The 25,261-nt window shown below is 44.8% G+C and overlaps 1 protein-coding gene across 2 annotated transcripts; it reads left to right on the top strand.

Annotated features, from left to right (window-relative positions):
* The first annotated feature begins 7,383 nt into the window (after window positions 1-7,383).
* Window positions 7,384-23,692, top strand: ZNF180 (zinc finger protein 180). Of its 2 annotated transcripts, none has more exons than XM_081031098.1 (5): window positions 7,384-7,843; window positions 10,530-10,619; window positions 15,024-15,098; window positions 18,879-18,963; window positions 20,065-23,692. In XM_081031098.1, exons 1-5 carry the CDS (start codon window positions 7,643-7,645, stop codon window positions 21,801-21,803), a joined length of 2,190 nt encoding a protein of 729 aa, XP_080887224.1. In that variant the 5' UTR covers window positions 7,384-7,642; the 3' UTR covers window positions 21,804-23,692. The 2 variants fall into 2 exon arrangements, with proteins under 2 accessions (XP_080887224.1, XP_080887223.1); XM_081031097.1 differs by having other exon boundaries at window positions 18,837-18,963.
* The last annotated feature ends 1,569 nt before the right edge of the window (window positions 23,693-25,261 follow it).

Genomic DNA, 25,261 nt, shown 5'->3' with positions numbered 1-25,261 from the left:
CCCTAACTCCAGACTCCATTTATGTAAAAGCAAGTTAAACTTCTCTCTTGTTTTGGCTATTTTTCTGTTACTTGCAGCTGAACCTAGGCTTGACAAAATGCTCTCTCAAGGAGGAGAAATGCAGTGTCACCCTGTCAAGGCAGGTGTTATCTTTTAAGGTTCTTTTGGCTCCAAATGGCAGGACTCCCAACTTGAAGCAGTTAAGGGAAAAAGGAAATTTGTTATAAGGGAATTCAAAGATAAGAGTGGGGTTGTACTTCTGGGACAAATAGAACCAGAGGCTCCAGACCCCACAGGGATTTTGTTTTTAACCTCTCTTTTTCATATCTGCCATTCTCTGTGCCCTGGATTCATTCTTCTCTCTTCTTCCATATTGGCTTTTTTCACAGAGGCCAGAACATGGCTGCTCATAGCCCCAAGTTCTCCTCTCACAGTTTGGGCCACTCAGAGGGAGACAGATTCCCTCAGGCTCCCCTGACTGAATCCTGAGTGAGCACAGATGCTGTCCCTCATTTCAGCAGGGGTCAGTGAGGTGCTGGAGGGGTCCTGCCCCGAAGGTTCTGGCCACTGGGAGGGTCCTAACTTTCCAGGCTTGTGACCTCCTGAGCTATACCTACCGCGACCTCCAGTATCTATCTCCTCTCCCCTCTATTCACTTTACCAGTGTAATTTGTCCTGATTGTCCCAACTGGAACAATCACTCAGGCATTAAATCTGGGGTCCTAGACAAGTTGAACAATGTCAGGAAACGTGGGTGACATTATATGGACTAAAATAAAAGCATGATAAAACTGTTTATCCCTGGAACCATGAGCTCAGCAGAGGCTGGAGCCTGTGAGCTGTGGGCTTTTAGGGCCAGACCCCAACCCAGGCACCCAGCACCAGAATCCTTGTGCCACTTCTGCGTAATAATCACAATGATAACAGCCGTTGCTTTCAGCACTTATTCGTGTGCCAGGTGCTCTGAGAACTTCACTCATGTGTCTCGGGCTGGGTTCTCTGCAAAGCAGACGCCAAGACCAAGTAGCTGTGTAAAAAGTTTGGTAGGGAGACACACCTGTGACGGGTAAGGAGGGGGGCAGCAGACCGCGTGCAGGCCTGACAAAGTCCCAGCCACCCAGTGAGGAGCTCTAGAGCCAAGAAGGCTCCGTAGGGACATCCTGCATTGGGCAGAAATGTCCAGTAGCCCAGCCATTGTAGCTCAATCATTGATGGGGGACTGTCACCTGAATAGCATAACTGCAGTTTAAAGCTGAGATAGAGCCTTCACACAAAGACTTAGGAATGAATGTTCCGAGCATGAATTGTAGCATAATTCATAACAGCCCCAACTGGAAGCAATTAAAATGTCCCTCGACAGGTGCATGGAGAAACAACTGTGGGACATCCACACAGTGGAACACCCCTCAGCCATAAAACGGAATGTGCTGTTGGTACACGCAGCAACGCACGTGAACCTCAAATGCATGATGCTGAGCAAAAGAAGCTAAACGTGAAAGACTGCATAATGTCTGATTCCATTTTTTTTAAATTAGTTTCAGGTGTACAAAACAATGTAATAGTTAGACATTTACACCCCTCACAAAGTGATAATCCCCCTCCCCCAATTGCTAGATGGGAGGGGGGTGGGGATGAGGGAGAAGGTGAGGGGGTTAGAAAGCACAAATTGGTAACCACAAGATTGCCAAGGGGATACGAAACACAGTTTGGAGAATATAATTAATAAGGTTGTAAAGATTCGGTAGGATGTCTGATGGACACTTGTCTTATTAGGGAAACCACTTCATGGACGGTGTAGATGCCAGACCACTGCACTGTACACCTGAAGCTGAATAATACTGAATGTCAACGATAATTTAATATATATATAGTCACAGGATGTGGAGTACAGCATAGAGAATAGAGTCAATGGAATAGTCTGATTCTATTTTCATGAACTTTCTAGAAAAGAGGCCTCTGAGTGTCCAAGCGTGTGGCATCAGCAGGCTTCAGGTTTCTGGGATTTAAAACCAGAGAGTCCGGCGCCCTCTGGTGGCTCACTTTGAGATACAAAAAGCCAGGGACCCATGGCAGCTGTTTTCACCACCTTTGTTGGAGACAGATTGTCAGTGAGACGGTAATAATAATAACAGCAATAATAAACATGATATATAATATATAATTATATATTGTGCCCATACATAATATTATACCATATATGTAGCAACCAACACAAAGCCACATTTAGTTCATGCCTTATGGCCAAGGAAATAAGGTGGGGATGACCCACAGCACAAAAGCTTGCGACTTTCTTTGGGGCTCTGTTACCTCAGAAAGCTCAAGTGGCACTAAGAGTTGAGTGGCTGTGACTTTAGCAAGCCCACTGGGTGTGACCACTCTCCTCTGGGACCTGAGGATCACTTCACACAGGTCACATGAATTCTTATCCTGTTTAGCTGGGTATAATAATAAAAACAGCTGTGCAAGATGCTCTCAGAGCTCTGCTCACATCCCCCGGACATCATTCCGTAGTGCTCTAGTGGACTTACAGTGTGCCTCTCAGTACCTGTGGGCTATTTTCTGGAACCACAGAAGGCCGATCTGCCTGCATGGGCTTGGCTGGGAGTGCCAGGGGATAAATGCCCTGTGGGAGCAGCCCTTAGGCAGTGACCAAAGGAAATTGGAGCAAAAACACCCCAGTGCCCTTGCCTCTCAGGTGTGTGTGCACTCTGTCCCACTTCCCAAAGTCTCCCTGTTGGCTTGAGTTCAGGTTACCTGCAGTGGCAGCTGGCACAGTGGCCATCCTTTATTATCTACCTTCCCTACCATGTTCCTTGCACTTCCCAAATTAACTTGGGAGTCTCAGAGTCATTTTCTGGGAGAGTCTAAACTAAGACAATAGCTAATACTTTTGAGATCTTAATGCCACGCCTGGTGCCAAGCACATGTGATTTTATTTAATCTTCACAACAACCTCAAAGTTAGATACTACGCTTACCCATGTTATGGATGAGAAAACTGAGGCACAGAAAGGCAACATTTCTCTGAATGTGGTAGGATGAGTAATGGCCCTAAAGATGTCCACATTGGCATCCCTTGAACCTGTGCATACGTTACTGTTGATGTAAGAATATTTGAACATATAGAGAATTTTTATAAGAGCTTATTTGAGCCAAACTGATGACATACGGTGGGGAGCAAGATCTCAAATGCTCTAGAGAATGACAGTTTACAGTTTCTTTAATGCATTTGAAATTGAGGAAGGAATATACGGAGGATTACATGAGGGTGGGGAGAAAGCGAGGTGGGGTCAGGTATTAGAAGGAGGGATCTGAAAGGGGGCATTTCAAAGGTGTGTTAACCTAGATGCACAGAAACAATGGACAGGGCTTGATTAAGGCAAAAATAAGCCTTTTAGTAAAGAAGTTATGTGCCTGGGGCATGACCACCCACCATGACCTGCCCAGTTAGGAATTTGTGATCAGACCATCCTCTGAGGTTACTTTCCATAATATCCCTTTTTTCTTTTTTTTTTCAATTTATTGGGGTGACAATAGTTAGTAAAATTACATAAATTTCAGGTGTACAATTCTGTATTACATCATCTATAAATCCCATTGTGTGTTCACCACCCAGAGTCAGTTCTCCTTCCATCACCATATATTTGATCCCCCTCACCCTCATCTCCCATCCCCCAACCCCCTTACCCTCTGGTAACCACTAAACTATTGTCTGTGTCTATGAGGTTTTGTTTCTCATTTGTTTGTCTTGTTCTTTTGTTGTTTTGGGTTTATATACCACATATCAGTGAAATCATAGGGTTCTCTGCTTTTTCTGTCTGACTTATTTCGCTTAGCATTATACTCTCAAGATCCATCCACGTTGTCACAAATGTTCCTATATCATTTTTTCTTACTGCCATGAATAGTATTCTATTGTGTATATATACCACAACTTCTTTATCCATTCATCTATCGAAGGACATTTTGGTTGTTTCCATGTCTTGGCCACCGTAAACAAAGCTGCAATGAACATTGGAGAGCACGTATCTTTATGGATAAATGTTTTCAGATTTTTTGGGTAGATACCCAGGAGAGGGATTACTGGGTCATACGTTAATTCTATTTTTAACTTTAGAGGAACCTCCACACTGCCTTCCATAGAGGCTGCATTCCTGCGGCGTCCAGCGCAACATGGGCAGTAAGGGAGCGAGAAGGGGCGGCATTGGGTTAAGTTTTAAGAAAGAAAGAAACAGAGACTTAATGTAGTTAAATCTCAGAAGGCCAGGAGGTCTCACAGCCTGACAAGAGACTGGAACCCAGAATCGAGCTGACTGGTGGCTTTTATTGATTATCATACAAGGAAGTAGCATTGTCTTTTCCACGGTCTGTGAATCTCATACATCATACCAGAAAAATGATTCAAACTAATCACCCTTGCCTGTAATCAGCCGAAACAGAAAGTCCCATGATGTCTTAACAATGGTGGTATGTGCCTTCTTAGGGACAGGTCTCTCATGTTGAAACTTAATTGTAGGGTTAGAAGGGAGAGCTGATATTATCGCTCTCATGACCTCTCTCACAATCAGGTGGGAGGGGGAAAGCCAGAGTCAGCAGTGGCTTTTCCCAGGCAGGGGGGGAGGGGAGGCAAGGCCCCTTCCCAGATCTTCCAAGGCAGCTCATTGGGGGTCCCCACACGGTTTCGCCTGGCTTGAGTTGTTGCCCCCATGGGGAATCTTACTCGTCATTAGCTGCAAACCATCTTTTGGGGACCAGACAGAGAGACATGAGGTGTAAAACATCAGGATAAAACAAAGTCCCAGAAAGGCACAGTCTCACAGACCCTTCTTTCCTCAAGGAAAGACATGGGGAGGGGGACAGTCGGCTAGGCTGCTGTGTGACAACACATGCCCACCAACAGTGTATGAGGGTTCCTTTTTCTCCACAGCCTCTCCAACACTTGTTACTATTTGTCTTGTTGATGATAGCCATTCTGACTGGGGTGAGGTGATATCTCATTGTGGTTTTTATTTGCATTTCTCTGATGATTAGTGATGTTGAGCATTTTTTCATATGTCTATTTGCCATTTGTAAGTCCTCTTTGGAGAAATGTCTCTTCAGGTCCTCTGCCCATTTTTCAATTGGGTTGTTTGTTTTTTTTGTTGTTGAGTTGCATGAGTTCCTTGTATATATTGGATATTAGCCCCTTATCGGAATCACTGTTTGCAAAAATCTTCTCCTATTCAGTTCCTAAGGCACCATTCCGGGTTTACTCATGAAATGCTCCCATCTGCTTCAGGAAGATGCTGTGTGTCTTAATCTTTCCACTTGAGAGGAAGAGAAAACTGAGGCTCAGAGAATCAGAGAGGCTTGACCAGGACCTGCACTTGACCTCAGAGGCTGCCTCACACTCAGAGACCTGGGTTCAAGTCCCTGCTTCACCACTTCTGGGCTTTTGTCGCCTTGGGTTAGTTCTTTAACTTCCTGGTCCTAGTTTCCTTATCTGTATATTGAGGCTGATAATAGGGCCTCCATCAGTGGGTTTAGTAGAAGGAGTTAGAATTGATTCTTGTCCCTGTGTAAGGGAAAATACAAATGGAAAAAAAATCTATTTAATGAATAAATTAACTATCTTTAAGTTAATTTAAAAATTAATTTTGCCCTCTGCTGAGCTGTTAGGTGTAGCCTCTCTCATTATTTCATTCAGAGGACGGTACCATGGTTACATCCATTATGCAGAAGAAGAAACTGAGACTTAAAGAGGTTCTGTCTCTTGCTCAAGGTCACACAGCTAGCAAATGGAGGAGTTGGGCTTTGAACCCATTTCTGTCTCACTTCCGAGCCTGGCCCCTTGTCCACTCTGCTGTAGGGCTCCCTCAAACAAGTGGAGACTGGAGGCGGGTGGTGGGGAGCTGGGAGTAAGAGGCCACGTGAGAGTAAGAGCTGGGAGTAAGAAGTACGTCCTGTCTGCGCATGCGAATAGACACCAAATAAGCTCCATTTGCTGGGATGGACCCCATCGTTACCAACCACGGTATCACGAGGCTTGCTCTAACTTCAAGGTTCTCAGGGACCTCGGGGTCATCCTTAAGTTAGAAAACTTTCCCTTTGTTTTGAAGATGGGTGGGTTTTACTTACCCACAGAGGCCCGCACCTTTCCCAACCTTGTCTTGAGATTTATACCTTCTCTCTAGCCCAGGAATCCTATGAAGTTCAGTTCATCAAGGTAAGGATGCAATGTTCTTTTAGAGAAAAAAGAGTCTCCAAAATGCATCTACTGTGTTTCCCCGAAAATAAGACCTAACCGGAAAATCAGCTCTAATGTGTCTTTTGGAGCAAAAATTAATATAAGACAATATAATATAATATAATATAATATAATATAATATAATATAATATAATATAATATAATATAATATAATATAATACAATATAATATAATATAATACTGGGTATAATATAATAAATATAATATAGTTATTTAATATAATAAATATAATATACTTATTTACTTATTTTACTATAAGACCGGGTATAATATAATATAATATAATACTGGGTATAACATAATAAATACAATATAATATAATACTGGGTATAATATAATATAATACCAGGTATAATATAATATATTATCAGGTCTTATATTAATTTTTGCTCCAAAAGACACATTAGAGCTGATTGTCCGGCTAGGTCTTATTTTCTGGGAAACACTGTGCAGTACAAGGATGGTGAGGGAATGCCTCATGAAAAGGTGACATCCGCTCAAAGACCAGAGGGATGGGGGAATCCTCAGAGGAGAGCCTGCTAGGCAGCACAAACAGCACATGCAAAGGTCCTGAGGTGGGAGCAAGCTTGAGTTATTGAAGATGGAAAGGCCAGCATTGCTGGAGCTAAGCCAGGAAAAAGTTCAGGAGATAAAAGCAAAGGGAAGGCGTACAGAATTTTTAAAGGGCTTGATAGGAGCTCCCTGGACTGTATGACGGGCTTGTAGCAACTATATTTGGCCTTGAGGACCGAAGGAGACGGTGCGCGCCAAGCTTCTGACAAGGCAGCAGATGCCCGGGAGGGGTCCTCGCTGTTTCCTTTGGATCCCGTTTTCACCGCCACTCCTGGGACTCAGTTCGGGCCCAGGGCCATCCTTTTCCAAGTCAGCCACTCCCTACGCAACGGTCCTTGGCCTTGGCCTCCCGGTCCCGCTATTCGTCTTGGCGGCCCACACAAATTCGGACACACACAGTCGCAGCCCCCAGCAAGGACTCCAACGGCCCCCTGCCAGTATAACCGTGTCCCCTCTCCCACCTCCCAATCGCCACTCGCGCAGCCGAGGCTTCTGGGAATTGTAGTTTCGAATTCCCGAGTCCAAACGCACTTCCGGGTTCGGCCACTGGCGCAGCCATTGTCCCCCGCGCGCGGACGCTTGCTGTCGCCGCGTACCTCGGCCTTCGGTGGTTAACCTCACTGGCCTTGCGGATGCTGAGTTCAGAAGGGGGCCGAACTAACTTAACGCGAATCTGTCTCGTGTAGAGTCGGGACAGAGGGTGGCTTCACCGAGCTCGTCCTGCCGCAGAGCCTGGCCGGATAAGGGCTGGGACAGGCCTGGCCTGGGTGGCGAGTCCGTGGACGCCCAGGTTGGTGAGGGGCGGGGCAGCGCTGGGTGCCCCATGCACGCATGCGCAAGTCTAGGAGGAAGCTGGGTTGGGAGCGTGGGTGGGCGATCCGGGACCTGCGAGGGCGGCGCTTCAACCTCGGGTCGTCGAAGTTGGTGGCGATATTGGTGCAGCTGCAGAGTCGGACTGTGCTCTGCGCGCATGCGCGGGTGCTTGGTCAGGTGGCGCTCTTGTTCCGGTGCTGAGGATGCCCAGGTGGGTGGGAGATAGTGGGCCATGTGCACAGGTTTGCAGGAGGACGTGAGAACCTCGCCCCTCCGCATCCAAGCCTGGCCCTGTTTAGTGTTGGATCTGAGGAACACTTGGTTGATAGACTACTCGGTTGCAGATTCGGGTTCCTGGAGGAGAGAGTCTGTGTCCTTGTCCCTATACTCTCGAGCAGGTGTTTGAGTAGGAAGCAGAAGGTGGGAGGTGAGATTCTGGGAAATTGGCTCTGGGACTTTGTAGCAGACACTGGTCTCCTCGCAGGCCTGGGGGCTCCCTGGGTAGTGGAGACACTAGGTGGGAGTTGCAGATTTTTGGCCGGGAGAGGCAGTGCTGCTTCAGCGAGCTCTCGGTGGGAATGGGTGATGGACTGCAGGCTCCCTGGTTGAAGGAGGGAGACCAGGGCCGAGAGGCAGGTTCTAAGCAGAGCGCTTCCTGCACTTGCTGAGGGTGTCTGAATGGGAAGCAGGAACTTGGACTGGTAATTCTGGGACCCATGTAGGAGAGTGCGGAGCCCTAGGGCATTCAGGTTTGGTGGAGCTGCTGGGTTGGAGGTACAGAATCTGAGCCCAGGAAGGAGAGCTGCCATCATCAAATGGACAGCTGTTCGGGGAGGAAGCAGGATGCTGCCAGCATGATTATGAAGTACATGTTCCCAGGACTTTTGCTCAGGGCCTACTGTGCAGACGTTAGCAAGCCCAGGTTGGTAGAGGAACACAGGCTGGGCTGCAGGTTTGGACCTGGGAGGCATCCAGGTGCTCACGTTTGGGCAGGAGGAAGTGGAAGGTCCCGGTTCCCATGGGAGCTGGTCTATCATGGGCTTGACAACCCCTAAGCGAGTGTCCAAGTCTTGGGGCTGACTCTGGAGCTCTGTGTGCAAGCTACTGTTTGGGTGTTGCGATGTTTTGGTGGCAAGCAGGAACTGGATGCAAGGGACCCCGCAGAGGCTTGTGGGTGCCTTGTGGGCCTCAGGTAGGTTGAGGCACAGAGTGGGAGATACAGATTCTCCTCTCAAGAGCAGGGACTACATGGGACCCACAGGCTGGATGCAGGTTCTTGGCACGAGCCCACTCTGTGTATGCCAGCAAGAGGGGGGATCCGGGGCGGGTGGCCCCTGTGCATTGGCTGCTGGAGTAGAGGCCTAGTTTGGAGCTGCAGGTTCTGGTGCTGGGGGGTGCTGGGCTGCTCCATCTGCACTCTGCATATGCGCTGGCATTTAGGTAGATGGGGCAGCACGGCAGCCCTAGGACCCTGGTACTGCCTGAGAACACCCAGGTGGGTGGAGGGCATAGCTGCAGACTCTGGGCTGCAGAGGGGTAGGGCTGCACCAGGTTTCTCTGTGCACACGCACAGGTGTTTGGGTGAGAAACAAGAGGCTGAGGTGGGTATTAGACAGAGGGTGCTGAGGTCTTTTTGCAGATGGCGCCCCAATCACAGCGTGATGATGCGCAGGTTCCTGGTGGAAAGCCAGGATCTCCTGTGCTGCACGTGCCCAGGAAGGTGTTTGGGCAGGAATCTGGGCAGGAATGGCTCAAGTAGGGGCCATGGAGGTTGGTTTGAGTGGGGGTTCAAGGTACAGCTGCATTGTGACCCTGTTTGAGTGAGAATCCAGTGGGAGTGAGGGGGTGCGTAGGGTGGGATTTGCCAGGGGTTGTTCTAGTCTCCAACTCAGAAACATCTACCACCGTGTTTCCCCGAAAATAAGACCTAGCCAGACCATCAGCTCTAATGTGTCTTTTGGAGCAAAAATATAAGACCCGGTATTAATATTATATTATATTATATTATATTATATTATATATTATATTTATTATATCATATCATATCATATTATATTAAGACCGGGTCTTATATGAATTTTTGCTCCAAAAGACATATTCGAGCTGATGGTCCGGCTAGGTCTTATTTTCAGGGAAACACAGTAGTTGGTACAAAGATAACTGAGGTACACATTCTGTGCCTGGGAGGGGCTGGCATGCGCTGGCGTTTGTCCGGAGCCTCCCCGTGCCATGCTGATGCCAGTTCAGGCCAGAGGACACCAAGTGGGTGGAGGGACCAGGTCACAGCTACAAATTCAGGGCCCAGGAGGGCTTTGGGTGCAGCTGAGCTCTGTGCATATGGTTGCCTATTTGAGCAGGAAGTGGGAGGCGATGGGTGACAGGTTGCTGGAGACTCAGGCCTAGCTAATGGAAGGGTAGGATCCTGGGAGCTGTATCACAAGCTTCCTGCATTTAGCCAGGGAGTGTAATTCGGGGCCATGAACCCCAGACCCCTGCTGCTTGCCGGAGGAAGAGACTACAGATTTCAGATTGGGGAGGAAGGGGTGCGCGCTAGGGCGTCCTGGGTGTGCTGGGTATGGGAATCCCAGGACCCAGTGGGGTAGGGAGGAACTGATTTGTGCTGCAGACTGTGGTGGTGGGTGAAGGTTGCCTTTGGGTAGGTGGTTCGGAGGCCCGAGGCTGTGGAGGAACCAGGATGGTGATGTACAGTCTTGGCCTGGGAAGGGACCAAGGGACTCCAGGAGCATGCACAGCTACTTGGGCCGGAACCTGGGCAGGAACCTCTAGAAGCACATTCGTCATAGGGAGCGTATCCCAGAAGCGGAGGCTCATCCAGGGAGAGGATGCTGCAGGGGAGCTGCCCGTGGATGCCGTACTCAGGGCTTCTCCCCTTGCAGCTCAGGACCTCAGGCCCCTGCCCGTGCCTGGAGGAGAGCATGGAAGAGCAGGATGAGAAGCCCCCAGAGCCCCTGAATGCCTGTGCACAGGTGAGTGAACTCCCCTTCCCCCGAGAGACCCAGCGCTTACTCCCACCCAGGCCCCACAGCTGACCCCCAGACTTGGGAGGCTTTTCGGGCTTTCTTTGCAGTGTTTGGGGGGCTTTTGATCCCTCCTGACCGGCAGGCTTCTAACACACACTGTACATTTAATGGCTCCCTGCCTTTCCTCACCCGTTTAACGCAGGTATGTCTTTCTGGGAGGAATTTGGCATCCTGTATCAAAAGCCCTTAGAGTTTGGATTCCCCTCTGGCCAGCCACTCATGGCATTGCTTGAGAAAGAGCGCTTGGAAAGGATGTTGGTGAATGTGCAATGCAAGAGGACAGTTCACTGAGTTATCTAGTAAGACCATGACATTTGGCGAGACCACAGATTTCTGAGAAATATTTTCTAAAGGCCTTTAATTTCTTAAAAATGTGAAATTGGAATTTCGCCTTCTCCTTCCTGAGCAATTCCATCCTGAAGCCATGAGGTGGGGCAGAGCTAGGTCGGCGTCTGCAATTGAGGGAGGGCTCCCAGCTGTGGGGTGTCATGGCCTCATCAGGAGGAGGGCGTCCAGCTGTGGGGGCATGAATGACCAAGTGGGGTGCGGAAGGTGGCATCGGAAGTCAGAGCCCAAGTGGGGTGAGGTAAGTGTCCATACAGGGGAGGGGATCTGGCTTGGGGTGACCAGGCCAGAGCAGGTGAGAAGGGCATCCACAGAGGGTTTGCCCCTGTATGGGCAGCCCAAGTGCAGAGAGGACGTCCATGCAAAGGCTGGTCCAGCATGGGGTGTCGGAGCCAGCATAGGTGACACGTGCACCATGTTGGCAATGGGGGCACATCCTGGTGTGGCGTGTCCTAGCCTGAGCAGGTGGAGGGCATCCACACCGGAGGGCATGGTGTGGGGTCTCAGAGCCCAAGCAGGATGTCGAGGGCATCACAAGGAATCCAAGGCCAAGTGGCACGAGAGTGATTCCATGAGAAGAAGCCACCTGGCCTGCAGAGTCAGCCCAAGCAGGGTGAGGAGGGTCCCTTGGCAGAAGACGGCCTCCCGTAGGGCCTCCGAGTCCAGATGAGCCGAGGAGAATCCGTGTGGGAGAAGGGGTGGTAGTGGAGATGGGAGATTAGTTACTTACAGGGGGCTTGATCAGGTCAGTAGATATAACGGGTCATGGGAGCCAGGGCTCTCACCATCAGACATGGAAAGAGAACACGGGGACGAACTGTGGTGTTCAGTGGGCACTGGAGGCACGGCTCATGGTTTTCAGCATATGTGTGTATAGGGACAGATAGAAGTGTGTGTGTGTGTGTGTCTGTAGACTCCATCCATTCCTTATCTCTGTCCACTCTGAAGGACTAGGCGCAGTGACATTCTGATACCAATGTACATACCTGGAAATTCAACTTCTGCCCAAATTTCAACTTCTAAATGCATGCCACAGGTTTTATGGGTTTACTGTTCATGGATATTTGCTGTTCAAGTGTTTTGCTGTTACAAATAGCACTGCTGTAAATGTTTTGGTATATGGTTCCTTGTACACATGTGGAAGAGTGTTCAAGGGAGTTATGCGAGCATAAATTTATATTTACATCTTTATCAAAACTACAGGTGCAGTGCGTTTTGATGAGACCCTTGGATTTCGACTTTAAGCGAGTGACTTTGGGTATTCCCTGGACATCTTAACGGTCCTTTTGCCCTTTTCTTGTATGCCATACAACTAAATTAGCAATCTGTTCATTATAATTTTTACTTTCATCACATATGTGTTGACTGCCTGACCATAATAAGGCCCTGTGTGAGGTGCTGGGGAGAAAGATGACTTAGTTCTCACAGGCGGAAATGCACGCCTTATCTATTCTAAGGCCACGTAGGAAAAGCAAAGACAGCTTCCTTCTTATATGAGTTTCCCGTGGTTGCATACCCCAAAACTTAGCAGCTTAAAACAACCAACATGTGTTACCCCATACCATGTCTGAGGGTCGGGAGTCAGGAAGCAGCTTGTCTGGAAGTTTCTGGAGGTGAGGGTCTCTGATGAGGGTACAGTAAGTTGTTGGCTAGGCTGCTGCCAGGGCAGGAGGACCCAATTGCAAGGTCACTCACTCACTTGGCTGTTGGCGAGAGACCTCAATTCCATACCACGTAGCCCTCTCTCCAGGGTTGCACAACACAGCAGCTGGTTTCTCCCAGAGCAAATAAATGATCTGGGGAGGGGGGAGAGAGAGAGAGAGAGAGAGACAGCATGTGCGCTTAATTGCACACAACCAAGATGGAAGCCACGGTGTCTTTTATCATTGGATCTCAGAAGATAGACCATCACTTCTCTGTAATCCTTTGGTCACACAGACCCACTCTGTACCATGTGGACAAGCGCTACATAAAGGCGTGACTACCAGGAGGTGGGGTTATTGGGCCCATCGTGGAAGCTGGCTACATCTTTCTCAAATCTGAACGTCCTCTAATTTGAATTGTTATCGGAAGATGCAGAGGTACATTGTTTGGGCCTGATGGATATTAATTAGAACCCTGGCAGGGAGCGAACCAAGGGAACCCAAGTCATTGACTCACTTCCCAAGCAGATTGTGGGAAGGAATATAGCCACAGAGGCAGAAGCTCTCCTTAGCTGGGGGAAAGTGGGGGGCTGTGCCCACCTCTATTGACCCCGTGAGTTCTTCGAGTGGGCCCCATGCAGCTGCACCTGACGGGTTGTCCCCCCCCCTTGGGGAATCTTACCCGTCATTGACTAACCAGCCATCCTTTGGGGCCAAACAGGGAGACATAAGGTGTAAGCACAAAGGTGAAGCAAAGTCCCTGAAAGGATCCGTCTCATGAGAGCTAAGGCATAAATACAGGAGACATTCCTAAAATAGTAATCCAGAGTGGCTAAAAAGAGTGGGTTGGTGTAGTCATATGTGTATTCATGCACTTTTGTAACATGATGGGTTTTTTTGATTTATGTTTTTTTATACATTTTATTGGGGAGTATTGGGGAACAATGTGTTTCTCCAGGGCCCATCAGTTCCAAGTCATTGTCCTTCAATCTAGTTGTGGAGGGCTAGCTCAGCTCCAAGTCCAGTCACTGTTTTCAATCTTTTAATTGTAGGGGGTGCAGCCCACCATCCCATGAGGGAATTGAACCAGTAACCTTGTTGTTGAGAGGTCACGCTCTAACCAACTGAGCCATTCAGCTGCCTCTCTGATAACTCAGCGGCAGCTCATTGTCTTCAATCTACTAGTTGTGGAGGGCGCAGCTCACTGACCAATGTAGGAATTGAACCGGCAACTCTGTTGTTCAGAGCTCATGCTCTAACCAACTGAGCCATCCGGCCGCCCAGACATGATGGTTTTCGAACATTTTGTTTGAGAGAGTAAGTTAGGAGTAGGTTCTGGCAGCTGATACTTTAAATTTTCTGAGAAGAAAGGGCACCCAAAGAGGTCTCTCTTCTAGCCAGAGGAGGGACTTGAGCTCAGCAATGATTTGGTGCCTTTGGCGACTACAGGGAGGTTCAGGTAGCACATTCTATGTCCTTTATCTCAGGGGTGGTTATATTGTCAACACACATTTATGAAGTGCCTACCATGTGTCAGTACTGATTGCAGCCCAGTGAAACCATGGTGAATAGGAGAGACGGGAGCCCAGCTTTTATGGAATACACACTAGTGGGAGTTGAATAAAAAAAACACAAAGGTATATGTGTGATGCGAAGAAATGATAGGGTAAAGTGGTAGAATTGACTGCTTGGGTGCGGACAGGGAAGGACTTTTGATGCAGAGTTGACCGTGGGTAGAACTCTTCTCCCAGTCATTTTTCCTGTGAAAACTTTTAAACTAAATGGCATTGACTGTGGTTTTGATTAAAGAGAAGGTGCACCCGCATTTCCCCAAGTAAAACTGTTTTAGCAGTTGTGGCGAATAGGGAAAACCTTGGAGTTTTCTTTCTACTGAGTACCTGCTGTGTTAGAAACGTTAAATGTTTTGTTTCTAACTTAGTTCTTTGCATCGTTTCTTAACTGATCTTAGCTGTTTCAAAACAAACAAACAAAACTGAAAGAGTGCATCACAATTTAAGCTACAGTCTAGTGTTTGTAAGTTTTCCTTTCTTAAGAAACTTCTCATTTCCCAGGTATTTTATTATCATCATCATCATCATCATCATCATCATCATCGAGAAAAGACATCTGGTATTGTCATTCATTAGGAATCTGATTTCTCATTGCAGCTAGTTTCCATGATGTGGTTGTGTCCTCCCTCCACATGGCTTGCTTGAGCTTACTAGTGGGTGGGAGCAGAAGTTTGGTTGGTGGGATGTGTTAAAAGGTGGTATGTCAAATCCTAGCCTCCTCACAATGAGAGTTTTGAGCTGTGACTTAGCACCCTTTATTTTCCTTTTTCTCTTCCGTTTTGCCCTCTCAGGACTCTCTCTTTCCTCGAGAGATTATCATCAAGGTCGAGAGAGAAGATGCTGGGTCCCTGGGCAGCCCATCCCAGGTGAGTTGGACGTGGCTCTTTACACTGAGGAATGCACGTGGCTGGTTGTCGGCATACGCCAGATTGAAATGAGCTGGGAAGTAACTAATAACTGAGGAAATGGAGATAAAAGTGGATGACTTTCATAAGAAATTTGTTTGTCATGTGGAAGATCAAAGAGATTGTTATCAGGAAATTTGAGGTTGAGGGCCTTTTTTTTTTTTTTTCTTAAAGGATTGGAAAATTTGACTTTTTAAGTGGTTACAGGAAGGAGTAGAGAAAAAGAAGTTAACAATCTGGAGAGAGAGGTGATAAAATTATAAAGTGGAGTCCTTGATTAGTGCCAGGGGAATTCTTACTCAGAGCATGTGTGAATAAACTGGCCCTATAAAGGAAGAAGGACTCACAGGAAGAATGAGGTTGAGGGAGTTATGTGAAGGCTTGGGTTTATCTCTGAGTAATCAGATGAAGTTATCTGTTGGACATGAGTCAGGGGATTGGGGTGGAGAGGTTTGACAACGGTGGAGAAGGCTTAACATAGTGATTTTGGACTATGGGTGAACATTAGCAGGAGGTATATCAGAGTTGCTGGTGGATCTGAAAGGATCATTCCAAGACAGTGATCATTAATTGATAACACTCTATCCAGATGCTTTTGTGGTTCCGCACCCCTACCACACCCCCCGGGAGCATACTGTGACCTACTCTCCATAGATGGCAGATTGACATTCAGATTCACTTAGTTGTTGCAGTCAGGTACATTCCATGGAAGTCCCAAAGGTCAAGGTAATATTTGAAAGAGAATTTTTAAATATATCAAATAGAAAAATTAAAATGAATGATCCATGGACTCCAAACTGAATAATTAAGATGGAAAAGATAAAGAGAACACTAACTAGAAAGGAAAAGAATATAGGCTAGTAGATAGTAATAGAAGGCATTTCAATAGAGCAATGGCCGCAAACCATCAAAGGACGAGAAGAGTAAAGGAAATAATTAAGTAGAGTAATCTGGTGGTGTAATAAAAAAAATAATAACCTGATGTTGTAGTAAAAAATAATTATAATCTGATGTAATCCAAGATTGGGCAGTTGTGTATGTATGATATGAGAGGTGGAGTACTTTGTGTTGATTAAGTATGGGGTCTCACCCGAAGAGTGGGGTGCTGAAGAGCAATTCAGGGGTCTGGGGATTCAGTTAGTCATATTAATTGATGACTGAGAACACAGCCTCTGATGTCAGCAACCTTGAGGTTGCGTCTGACATTAGACCTGTGTGTTAATTTCTCCAAACTTCTAGTTCTTCATCTGAAAAACAGTGCTGCTAATAGGGACCTTGTGAGAATTAAATGAATGATAAGTGGTGACATGGGTAGCACACTGCCTGACCCCCACACTCTTTATTAAAGTCAGTTGTTTTTCTATTAATATCCGAGAACTCTACAAGTGGATGCTATAGACAGTGGAAGACAAAACAAGACAAGTTCTCAAATTGGAGAATAAATCCTAGGTATTCTAAGTCGTCAGTGGGTGGGGGTGGGGGTGCCCGAGAGGTTGGTAGGACAAAGCTCTGAGAAGTGAGGTAAATGGCATGAGTCTCAGTGTAACTGGGAGGATTCACACCCTCCCTCTTTGAGGCTGAGACCCCTGGGATGGGAGAGCATGACCACCCTGAACCTGTGAGGACTGCAGAGGTGGGGGTCCCCAGTGGGAGGGAGCAGTTTCCATTAACACAGGGAATACTGGGTGAAGATCTTGGAGCTGTAGGATTTCATTATCGAAGATGAGTTCCCAAGGGCACTGCTGAAGAGTTTGGGAAGGAATTTGGAGGAGTGGGGAGTTGGAACAGGTGAGAGGAAGAATAGGATACGTGGGGATAGAAGCTCCGAAAAGCCAGTATCCACATGTTGAAGGACTGTATCAAATAGGCATTTGATAGGACCTGTGAGATTCGGGTGAGGAGACGACTTAAAGCAGAATTTGGACCAGGATTATTTTGATACATTACAAAGTCTATTGATACTATTGATTCATATATTGAGATAAATTACCAAATATAAATTTAGTATCTCCTACACACCAAAAGTATGCTAAGCACTGGGCTTACAATTGCAAACCATACATATCTTGTACCTGCCATCATGGATTATAACCTAATGACAAAGGTGACCATTATGCAAGTGATAAGAAAGCGTGGTGAATCTCACAATACAAGTCCACGGAACTTTGAGAACAAGTAGCCAGGGGTGGAGTGGGGGACGCTAATGTAGTCTGGTATTATTTATTTGATATTTGAACAAGCTTGATATTAAAGGTACCTACCTTAAAAAGCAGAGAGGAGTATTTACTAAAAAGCGTGGATTAGAGGTTGAACACCAGTACCTACAAATCCATGTTCAACACAGGCTGCAGTTTGCAAATGACATTCTCAATCCCATTTTGGCCTCATCATGAAAACCTTTGAGATTTGGCTGACATGTATGGGCCCACTTTGAACAAGGCAGGTACAGCAGCCCTTTGCATGGAGCCTCATGGGATTCATGGACCCCGAGCCCGGGTCATGAACCATGGCTTATTAACACTGGTCTGTTTAAAAAGCCATCCGTGGCAAATGGCATTTGACTGCCCTGGCTTTTGTTGCCTGTGTGTAAGGACAACTTACCCTCAGCACTTCCATTTGGGATCAGAATTCTTGCCCAACAGTCCTGAGAATAGGTCCTTTCTTGCTTACTGGAGGTGGTCCCCTTTCTATGGCAGTAATGACAGTGAATGTCTCCTAACGGAGCTACAGCAGCTCTGAGTGTGGACAAAATAGAACTGATGTCTGAAGACTAAGGGTTCAGGATAAAGGTCACATTGACTGTCACTGAATGTTTCAGGGTTTTCACACCTAATAATCCTGATAATAATTGCCAGCCTTTATTTTTTTGTTCCGTAAAGTCTGCTAATGTCTTTTCCTATATCATCATAATTAATTCACTCAGCAACCCAATGAGTTGGGTATGATTAAGCCCAATAAATAGAAATAGAGTAAACCCATTAAAACACAGATGGTCCAATTAGATTTTTTTTTTTCCAAAATTCAGATTTACGTTTTTTATAGGTGAGAAAACCCAGGTCTCTTTCCTTCCAAGTCCAGTGCACTTAACCTGTACTTTATTTAAGCCCACATTTCATCTTCTATCTCAGGCATCACCAAAGTAAAGCCTGTGGCTCAAATCTGGCCTGCCACCTGTTTCTGTAAATAAAATTTTATTGTAATGAAGCCACACCCATTCGTTTATGTATTTTCTGTGGCTGCTATCTTGCTACAGCAGCAGAGTTGAGTAGTTATGATAGACTGTATGTTTTCAAAGCCTAAAATATTTACACTTTGGCTTTTGACAGAAAAAGTTTGCTGATCCTTGATTTGTTAGTTTCTTGGGAATTTGGAGGGGATTCCTAAATGGGAATTCCATATTCACCAGTGCAAAATTCAGAATAGGAATAAGCATTTTTTTTAAGGTGATCAAGAGGGAAAATTGCTGTTAGTTCTTATCTGGTGTTCCTCTTTGGGGTTGTGAAAACATCTCCAGCCTCGAAAATCCAAAGGGGCTCACCTGGAAGACACCTGTACACCTTGACTAGAATCCTTTGAACACTGACTACCTCAGGACAACTCCCAGGCCATTTCTTTCTTGGATCTGTCAAACTTTTCTTCCTCTGTAAACATTGGAAGGAAATGACGCCCAGCTGAGCAGGAATGTGTGTCCTGTTTTAGGAAGGGGTGAACTTCGAAATTGTGACTGTGGACTTCACTCAGGAGGAAGAGGGCATTTTGAACCCTGCTCAGAGGACTCTGGACACAGATATGATCCTGGAGAACCACAGGGACTTGGTCTCTTGGGGTAAGAATACGGCCCCCTTGAATGAAATCTGTATATTGCAATTATTTCTCGTTTCCATTGATTAAGAGTTACGGAATTCAGAGGTAAGATTGACTTTGGCCACACATAGACGGTGTTTATGCTTTGTATTCCCCAGTGAAGACTTAATTGTATTTTGTAGGGTAGAAAAGGTACAGATTCTTAGGTTTGAGCTTGTTTAGTCTAAAGACTGGGCCAAATTCGGCCATAATTTTCTTTTTTCTCTAGCCTAGACACCCAAAGTCCTATATCTTTTTCTATCAGCTTTTCAAACCAGACAAAAGTTCCTAGTTGGAGCAAGGGGATGAGTATAAATAGAATTTCCCAACATACGTATAGGCATAGATATAGAAGGTTTGATTGAAAAATCCCTATTAGGACACGCCACATTGTCCTCCATTTCCCACCTCCTAGGTAATTGTATATATCACTACATTCTCAGGTACTCTCTCTATTGCTTGACATAGTAGCCACCCAGGTTCCTGCTTCTGAGCTAGCCTGCATTCTCTCTCACTCAGAATCACAGGAATCGTGGGGCCATATTAGCCTCCAAGGCATTTAAGAAACTCTGGGATAACAGTGTCCCCATTCTTTTTCCTGGTTCACAATTATAGTTTGCCCATGGCAAACTATATAGTTTTCATGGCAAACTATGCTAGCAAGTTTCATGCCTTTAGAAATTCCTAGAAATGTAGGCACGAATCTCTGTTTCAGTGAACGTGGGTTTAGCACTAAAGAGGGTGGGAAGGATCCTTTATTTCTTTGCTAAAGATTGCAAAATTGTTTTGAGATTCTGTAGTTCTGCATAGGTTGTCTTATTTTGGAATGTGGAGATTTGGATTTGGCATCTAGACTTACATATTTAGTAAAACTGAGATTAAATTGTTCCATTTTTAATGCTTTGTTATACTGTTAGCTGTGGTAGTTTTTTCCTTACTGCTTTACCCACGCTTTTACTTTCTCAATACAGTTTATAATAAAATATAAATCCACATATATTTTGCATGCTTTCTTGTCAGCTTTTTTCCACTCTTCCAGCACTAACATATTTTGGCTAGAATGTTTTATTTTGCTTTCTTTCAGATTCGGCAGCTGCACTTGGAAGAAGAGAATCAGCATCAAAGCAGAGCATTTTTGATGATGAACCATCCCATGGAGTGAAGATAGAAAGGTTGACAAGAGATGATCCTTGGTTATCTTCATGTGAAGAAGTTTGGGTTTGTAAGGACAAGTTGGAGAAGCGACAGGAAAAAGAAGAGAGACTTTTGAAGAAATTGGCAGTCACTCAAAAGACCACTATTACTCATGAGAGAGTCTGCAAAAGTGATGAACTTAAGAAGAGTGGTTTGAATTCCAGTCTTCTTTCACCTCATATGATACCCATAAGAAACCATTTTCACAAACATGCCACACATGTTAAAAAATTACATTGTAATTCTATCGTGAACAATCATCAGGTGATTAACGACAGAGAGAAACTATGTGAAAATAATGAATGTGGGAAACCTTCCCAGAGCATTCATCTTATTCAGTTTACAAAAACTCAAACAGAAGATAAATCCTATGGATTTAGCAACAATATTCAATCTTTCAGCCATGCTACACCCCTAAATATACATGAGAAGATACATGCAAGAGGAAAATCCTTTGATATTAAGGAATGTGGGCAAGTTTTAAACCATAGCATATCCCATAATGAACAACAGAGGACCCCTGTTGAAAAGAATCAACATAAATGTAGTAAAACCTCCCAGAGTTCATCTCCTGTTCAAAACATGAGAAATTCTGAAGAGAAACCCTTTGAATGTAACCAATGTGGGAAATCCTTTAGCTGGAGCTCTCATCTTGTTGCACATCAGAGAACTCATACAGGGGAGAAACCTTACGAATGTAATGAGTGTGGGAAATCCTTCAGCCGGAGCTCTCACCTTGTTTCCCATCAGAGGACTCATACTGGAGAGAAACCTTACAGATGTAATCAGTGTGGAAAATCCTTTAGCCAGAGCTATGTCCTTGTTGTGCATCAGAGAACTCATACTGGAGAGAAGCCTTACGAATGCAGTCAATGTGGAAAGTCATTTAGGCAGAGCTACAAACTTATTGCACATCAAAGGACTCATACTGGAGAGAAGCCCTATGAATGTAATCAATGTGGGAAATCATTTATCCAGAGCTATAAGCTTATTGCACATCAAAGAATTCATACTGGAGAAAAACCCTATGAGTGCAATCAATGTGGAAAGTCCTTTAGTCAGAGTTACAAACTTGTTGCCCATCAGAGAACTCACACAGGAGAAAAACCCTTTGAATGTAATCAGTGTGGGAAATCCTTCAGCTGGAGCTCTCAGCTTGTTGCACATCAAAGAACTCATACTGGTGAGAAACCCTATGAGTGTAACGAGTGTGGGAAATCTTTCAACCGCAGTTCTCACCTTGTTATGCATCAGAGAACTCATACAGGAGAAAAACCCTACGAATGTAATCAGTGTGGGAAGTCCTTCAGCCAGAGTTATGTTCTTGTTGTACATCAGAGAACTCACACTGGAGAAAAGCCCTATGAATGCAATCAGTGTGGGAAATCCTTCAGGCAGAGTTCATGCCTTACTCAACATCAGAGAACTCATACTGGAGAGAAACCCTATGAATGCAATCAATGTGGAAAAACATTCAGCTTGAGTGCGCGACTTATTGTACATCAAAGAACACATACTGGAGAGAAACCCTTTACGTGTAATCAATGTGGGAAAGCTTTCATTAATAGCTCTAAACTTATTAGACATCAAGCAACTCACACTGAAGACAAATCCTATGAGTGTAATTAGTTTGGAAATATTTTAGCCAGAGTACATTCCTTCCTTCCTCCCTCCCTCCGTTTCTTTTATAAGGGAGCACTTGTATTGGAAAGAACTCGTATAAAAACTGTGGAAAAGCTTTCAGTAACCCTTCGTTGTTGTGTAGCTGGAAATTTGTTCTGGAGAAAAGGGGAACTATGGATCACATATTTTCCTAGAAATTCCAGGTACAAAATTAAACTTAGCCCTTATGACACATTCCCAACAAAAAAATAATAAATATTGGCACTTTTCTTGCAGAAAGCACCCAGACCTGATTCTGAGAGAATTCCCATAAAATGGACAATATGCTGTGGAGTTTTTGCCAGTGAGGTAGACCTCTTTTCCAATAAAAAGTAAATGAGAATGCTAACACTGGTGGGCTTGTTATTGAGAAGGTTGGAAGATTGCTCTAGTTAATACAAATTAGGCTGGAAAACAGTAATTCAGTTTATCACCTTACAACATGATTTCCCTACCGTCTGCTTTACATCCTGTTTCATCAGCACTTTGTTTATGTAAAGATTTTGTAAAACTTATTTTGTAAAACTTAGGAAAAGTTGACATAAAGTTGACATAATGTAAAAAATGCAGGACAAGAATATAAAATATTCATTGCTAAAACCATTGTGATAAGATACTTGTATATGGATGAGAATTGAAAGGTATTCTAGGAGTGTTTTGACTTTTAGGTTTATGCCTGGTTTTCTTCTTTTGGGGGGAATGTATACTGTTTTGATATACTAAATTATATGGGTAAAAATTAGTCAAAAGCCGAAAGAAAAATACAAAGATTTTCGTCTCCTTTGACCATTTAGGAAAGACTGGACAGCACATAGCAAAGATCCCCAGGGTTTTGAGATTTCCATTTGGATTAGTATGATTGGGTCACTCTAGAATTTAGGAATATTCCTCATTGAAAATGAAATATTTCCATGGGAATGTGGAACTGGAAATTTAGGCCAGAAAGGATTTTATATGAGGAACTGAGAATGCATTAGGTAGTATAAGGGCAAGTGGGCTTTTCTTTTTTCCTTTATATATCCAAAGCAGTGTAAAGGAGTTTTATTTTTAAGGTGTTTTTTTCTCCCCTCACATAGATTGTCTTTTTTTTTTTTTTAAAGATTTTATTGGGGAAGGGGAACGGGATTTTATTGGGGAACAGTGTGTACTTCCAGGACTTTTTTCCAAGTCAAGTTGTTGTCCTTTCAGTCTTAGTTATGGAGGGTGCAGCTCAGCTCCAGGTCTAGTTCCAGGTTCAGATGCTGTTGCTAGTTGCAGGGGGCGCAGCCCACCATCCCTTGCGGGAGTTGAAACCAGCACCCTTGTGGTTGAGAGGGTGCGCTCCAACCAACTGAGCCATCCGGGAGCTCAGCGGCAGCTCAGTTCAAGGTGCTGTGTTCAATTTTAGTTGCAGGGGGCGCAGCCCACCATCCCTTGTGGGACTCGAGGAATCGAACTGTCAACCTTGTGTTTGAGAGCCCACTGGCCCATGTGGGAATCGAACTGGCAGCCTTCAGAGTTAGGAGCATGGAACTCTAACTGCCTGAGCCACCGGGTCAGCCCCTAGATTGTCTTTTTTCTGTGGGATATGTTCCCTAATGTGAGAGTCCTGTGAGTGGGAAGGCACTGCCCTGGCCAAATGCGCATCACCTAAATTAAGTTTGCAAGAAAGCTTTTAGTGAGGTAAGATTTGTAGCTTCTCATTGATTTATTTTATTTTATTAGATTTGTTTCACGTTTTTCTGGCCTTTGCCTCTAAATCATGAATTCTAATCCTGTGAATTATGGATCTGAAACCTCTGATCCCAGAGAGTTAATAAAAAATAATCTGAGAGTTGAACTGAGAGATAAGAGAATAAAGGTAAATCACCTGGAGGAAAAAAAAAACAGGCCAAAGTGATATAGGGAATACCCTTAGTAAAATTCTGTCCCCAAGAGATGACCCTAAGTGGATCCATCTCTGTTATGGTTAAGTCAGAGAGTGCAGCACCCTGGCAGTGACAAGTTCTAGAAGAACAATAGTTGATGGCAGCAAAACTGGCTTGCCACCTCAAAAGAATCTTCAGTCAGCCCATGAATACACAGATAGGTGGACAGCGGGGTTTCTCTATGCATTGCCCTTTGGGGAGGACATAAAATTGTGAAAACTCTAATTTAGCAATAGGACCCGATTAGGCTTCTTTTCCCCACAATTATAGATAAAATCAATGCCCATGCTAGGTACAGGTACATGATTTTCACTGGGTATGTTGAATCTCACTTTGAAGACAAGGAGCCATGATCTCACAAATAAGTGTAAAGCCAGATGGCTAAGGAGAGCTCTGAAGATTTCAAGTTTTGGAAGTGGTTTATTGCAAAGCAGTTTCTTCAGTAAATGTAAAAAATATTTCATGGAAAATGTAAAATTGATAAAACTGCAAAACAAATTTGAAGTGAGTGTGTATGTGCGTGTGTGTGTGTGTGTTCCTGGGCAGGCTGAATGTATGAGTCTTCTGTGTATACTCAAAAGTATTATATAAGTTCCTAGGTGGTGATTTATGGTTGCCAAGCGTTTTGAATAAGATAGATTCAATAAATAAACAAAAATGTTAATTTCTATCATTTGTTCAATAATTTCCTATTGTAGGAAACATACTCTTTTAATTAAAAAAATAGTCAACCAACAAGGAAGAGAAGTTAAAGTGACAACATGCTAGAAATATGTAATGAAACTTCTGAAGGGAAGTTTCTTCCCTTGTGATCAGAACTCTTAGTATTTACTCTTAGCAACTTTCAGTATACCACACAGCAGTGTAACTACAGCCATCATGTTTTCTCCCACACTGTTGCTCAGTCTTTACGGCTTCTGCACTCTTTCCACTTTATTTTGTGGTTTGTTGTTTCAGCGTATTCCTGGGCTCGCCAAAGAGCAATATGCTTTTATTGATGTTTATGAGAGATTTCAGCGAGGAGTAGGGGGAAATCCAGACTTTGTAATGCTGGTTTTTTTTATATACGTTTTATATTTGTTAATTTCTCCTGGCTTTTGTACTCAATTTCACCTATTCTATATATCTTAGTTAATATACTCAATGCGACCAGTTAATCTTACTTAGGCCTTTGAACTTTATCTTGAAAAATCAGTGTTGTTCCAGTTTGTTGATAGAGGCTGCACATGGACTCAGTTTCCCTTTAGAAGACTTGATGGGTCATATCAGTAAATAGCATGTCACTCTTTACAAATTGTAGCAGCCCGGGTTCTTAGTTGGAAAGCACATGAGCCAACTCTAACAAATTGATTCAGAAAAAGGAGTTCACTGAAAGGATATTTGGGGGCTCCAAGAACTGGCAGATGAGACCGAGTTTGGGCCTTATAGACAGAAGCAATTGCCAGAATCATGCTGCAGAGCCTTTGAGAGTTCCATAATGTTCCCAAAGTTCCTTAAGGTATATTAAATTCCTTAATA

The sequence above is a fragment of the Rhinolophus hipposideros genome (assembly GCF_964194185.1).
Source record: "Rhinolophus hipposideros genome assembly, chromosome: 21".
NCBI lineage: Eukaryota > Metazoa > Chordata > Mammalia > Chiroptera > Rhinolophidae > Rhinolophus > Rhinolophus hipposideros.
The sequence above is the reverse complement of the archived record's forward strand: the minus strand, read 5'-3'. Positions and strand labels throughout refer to the sequence as shown.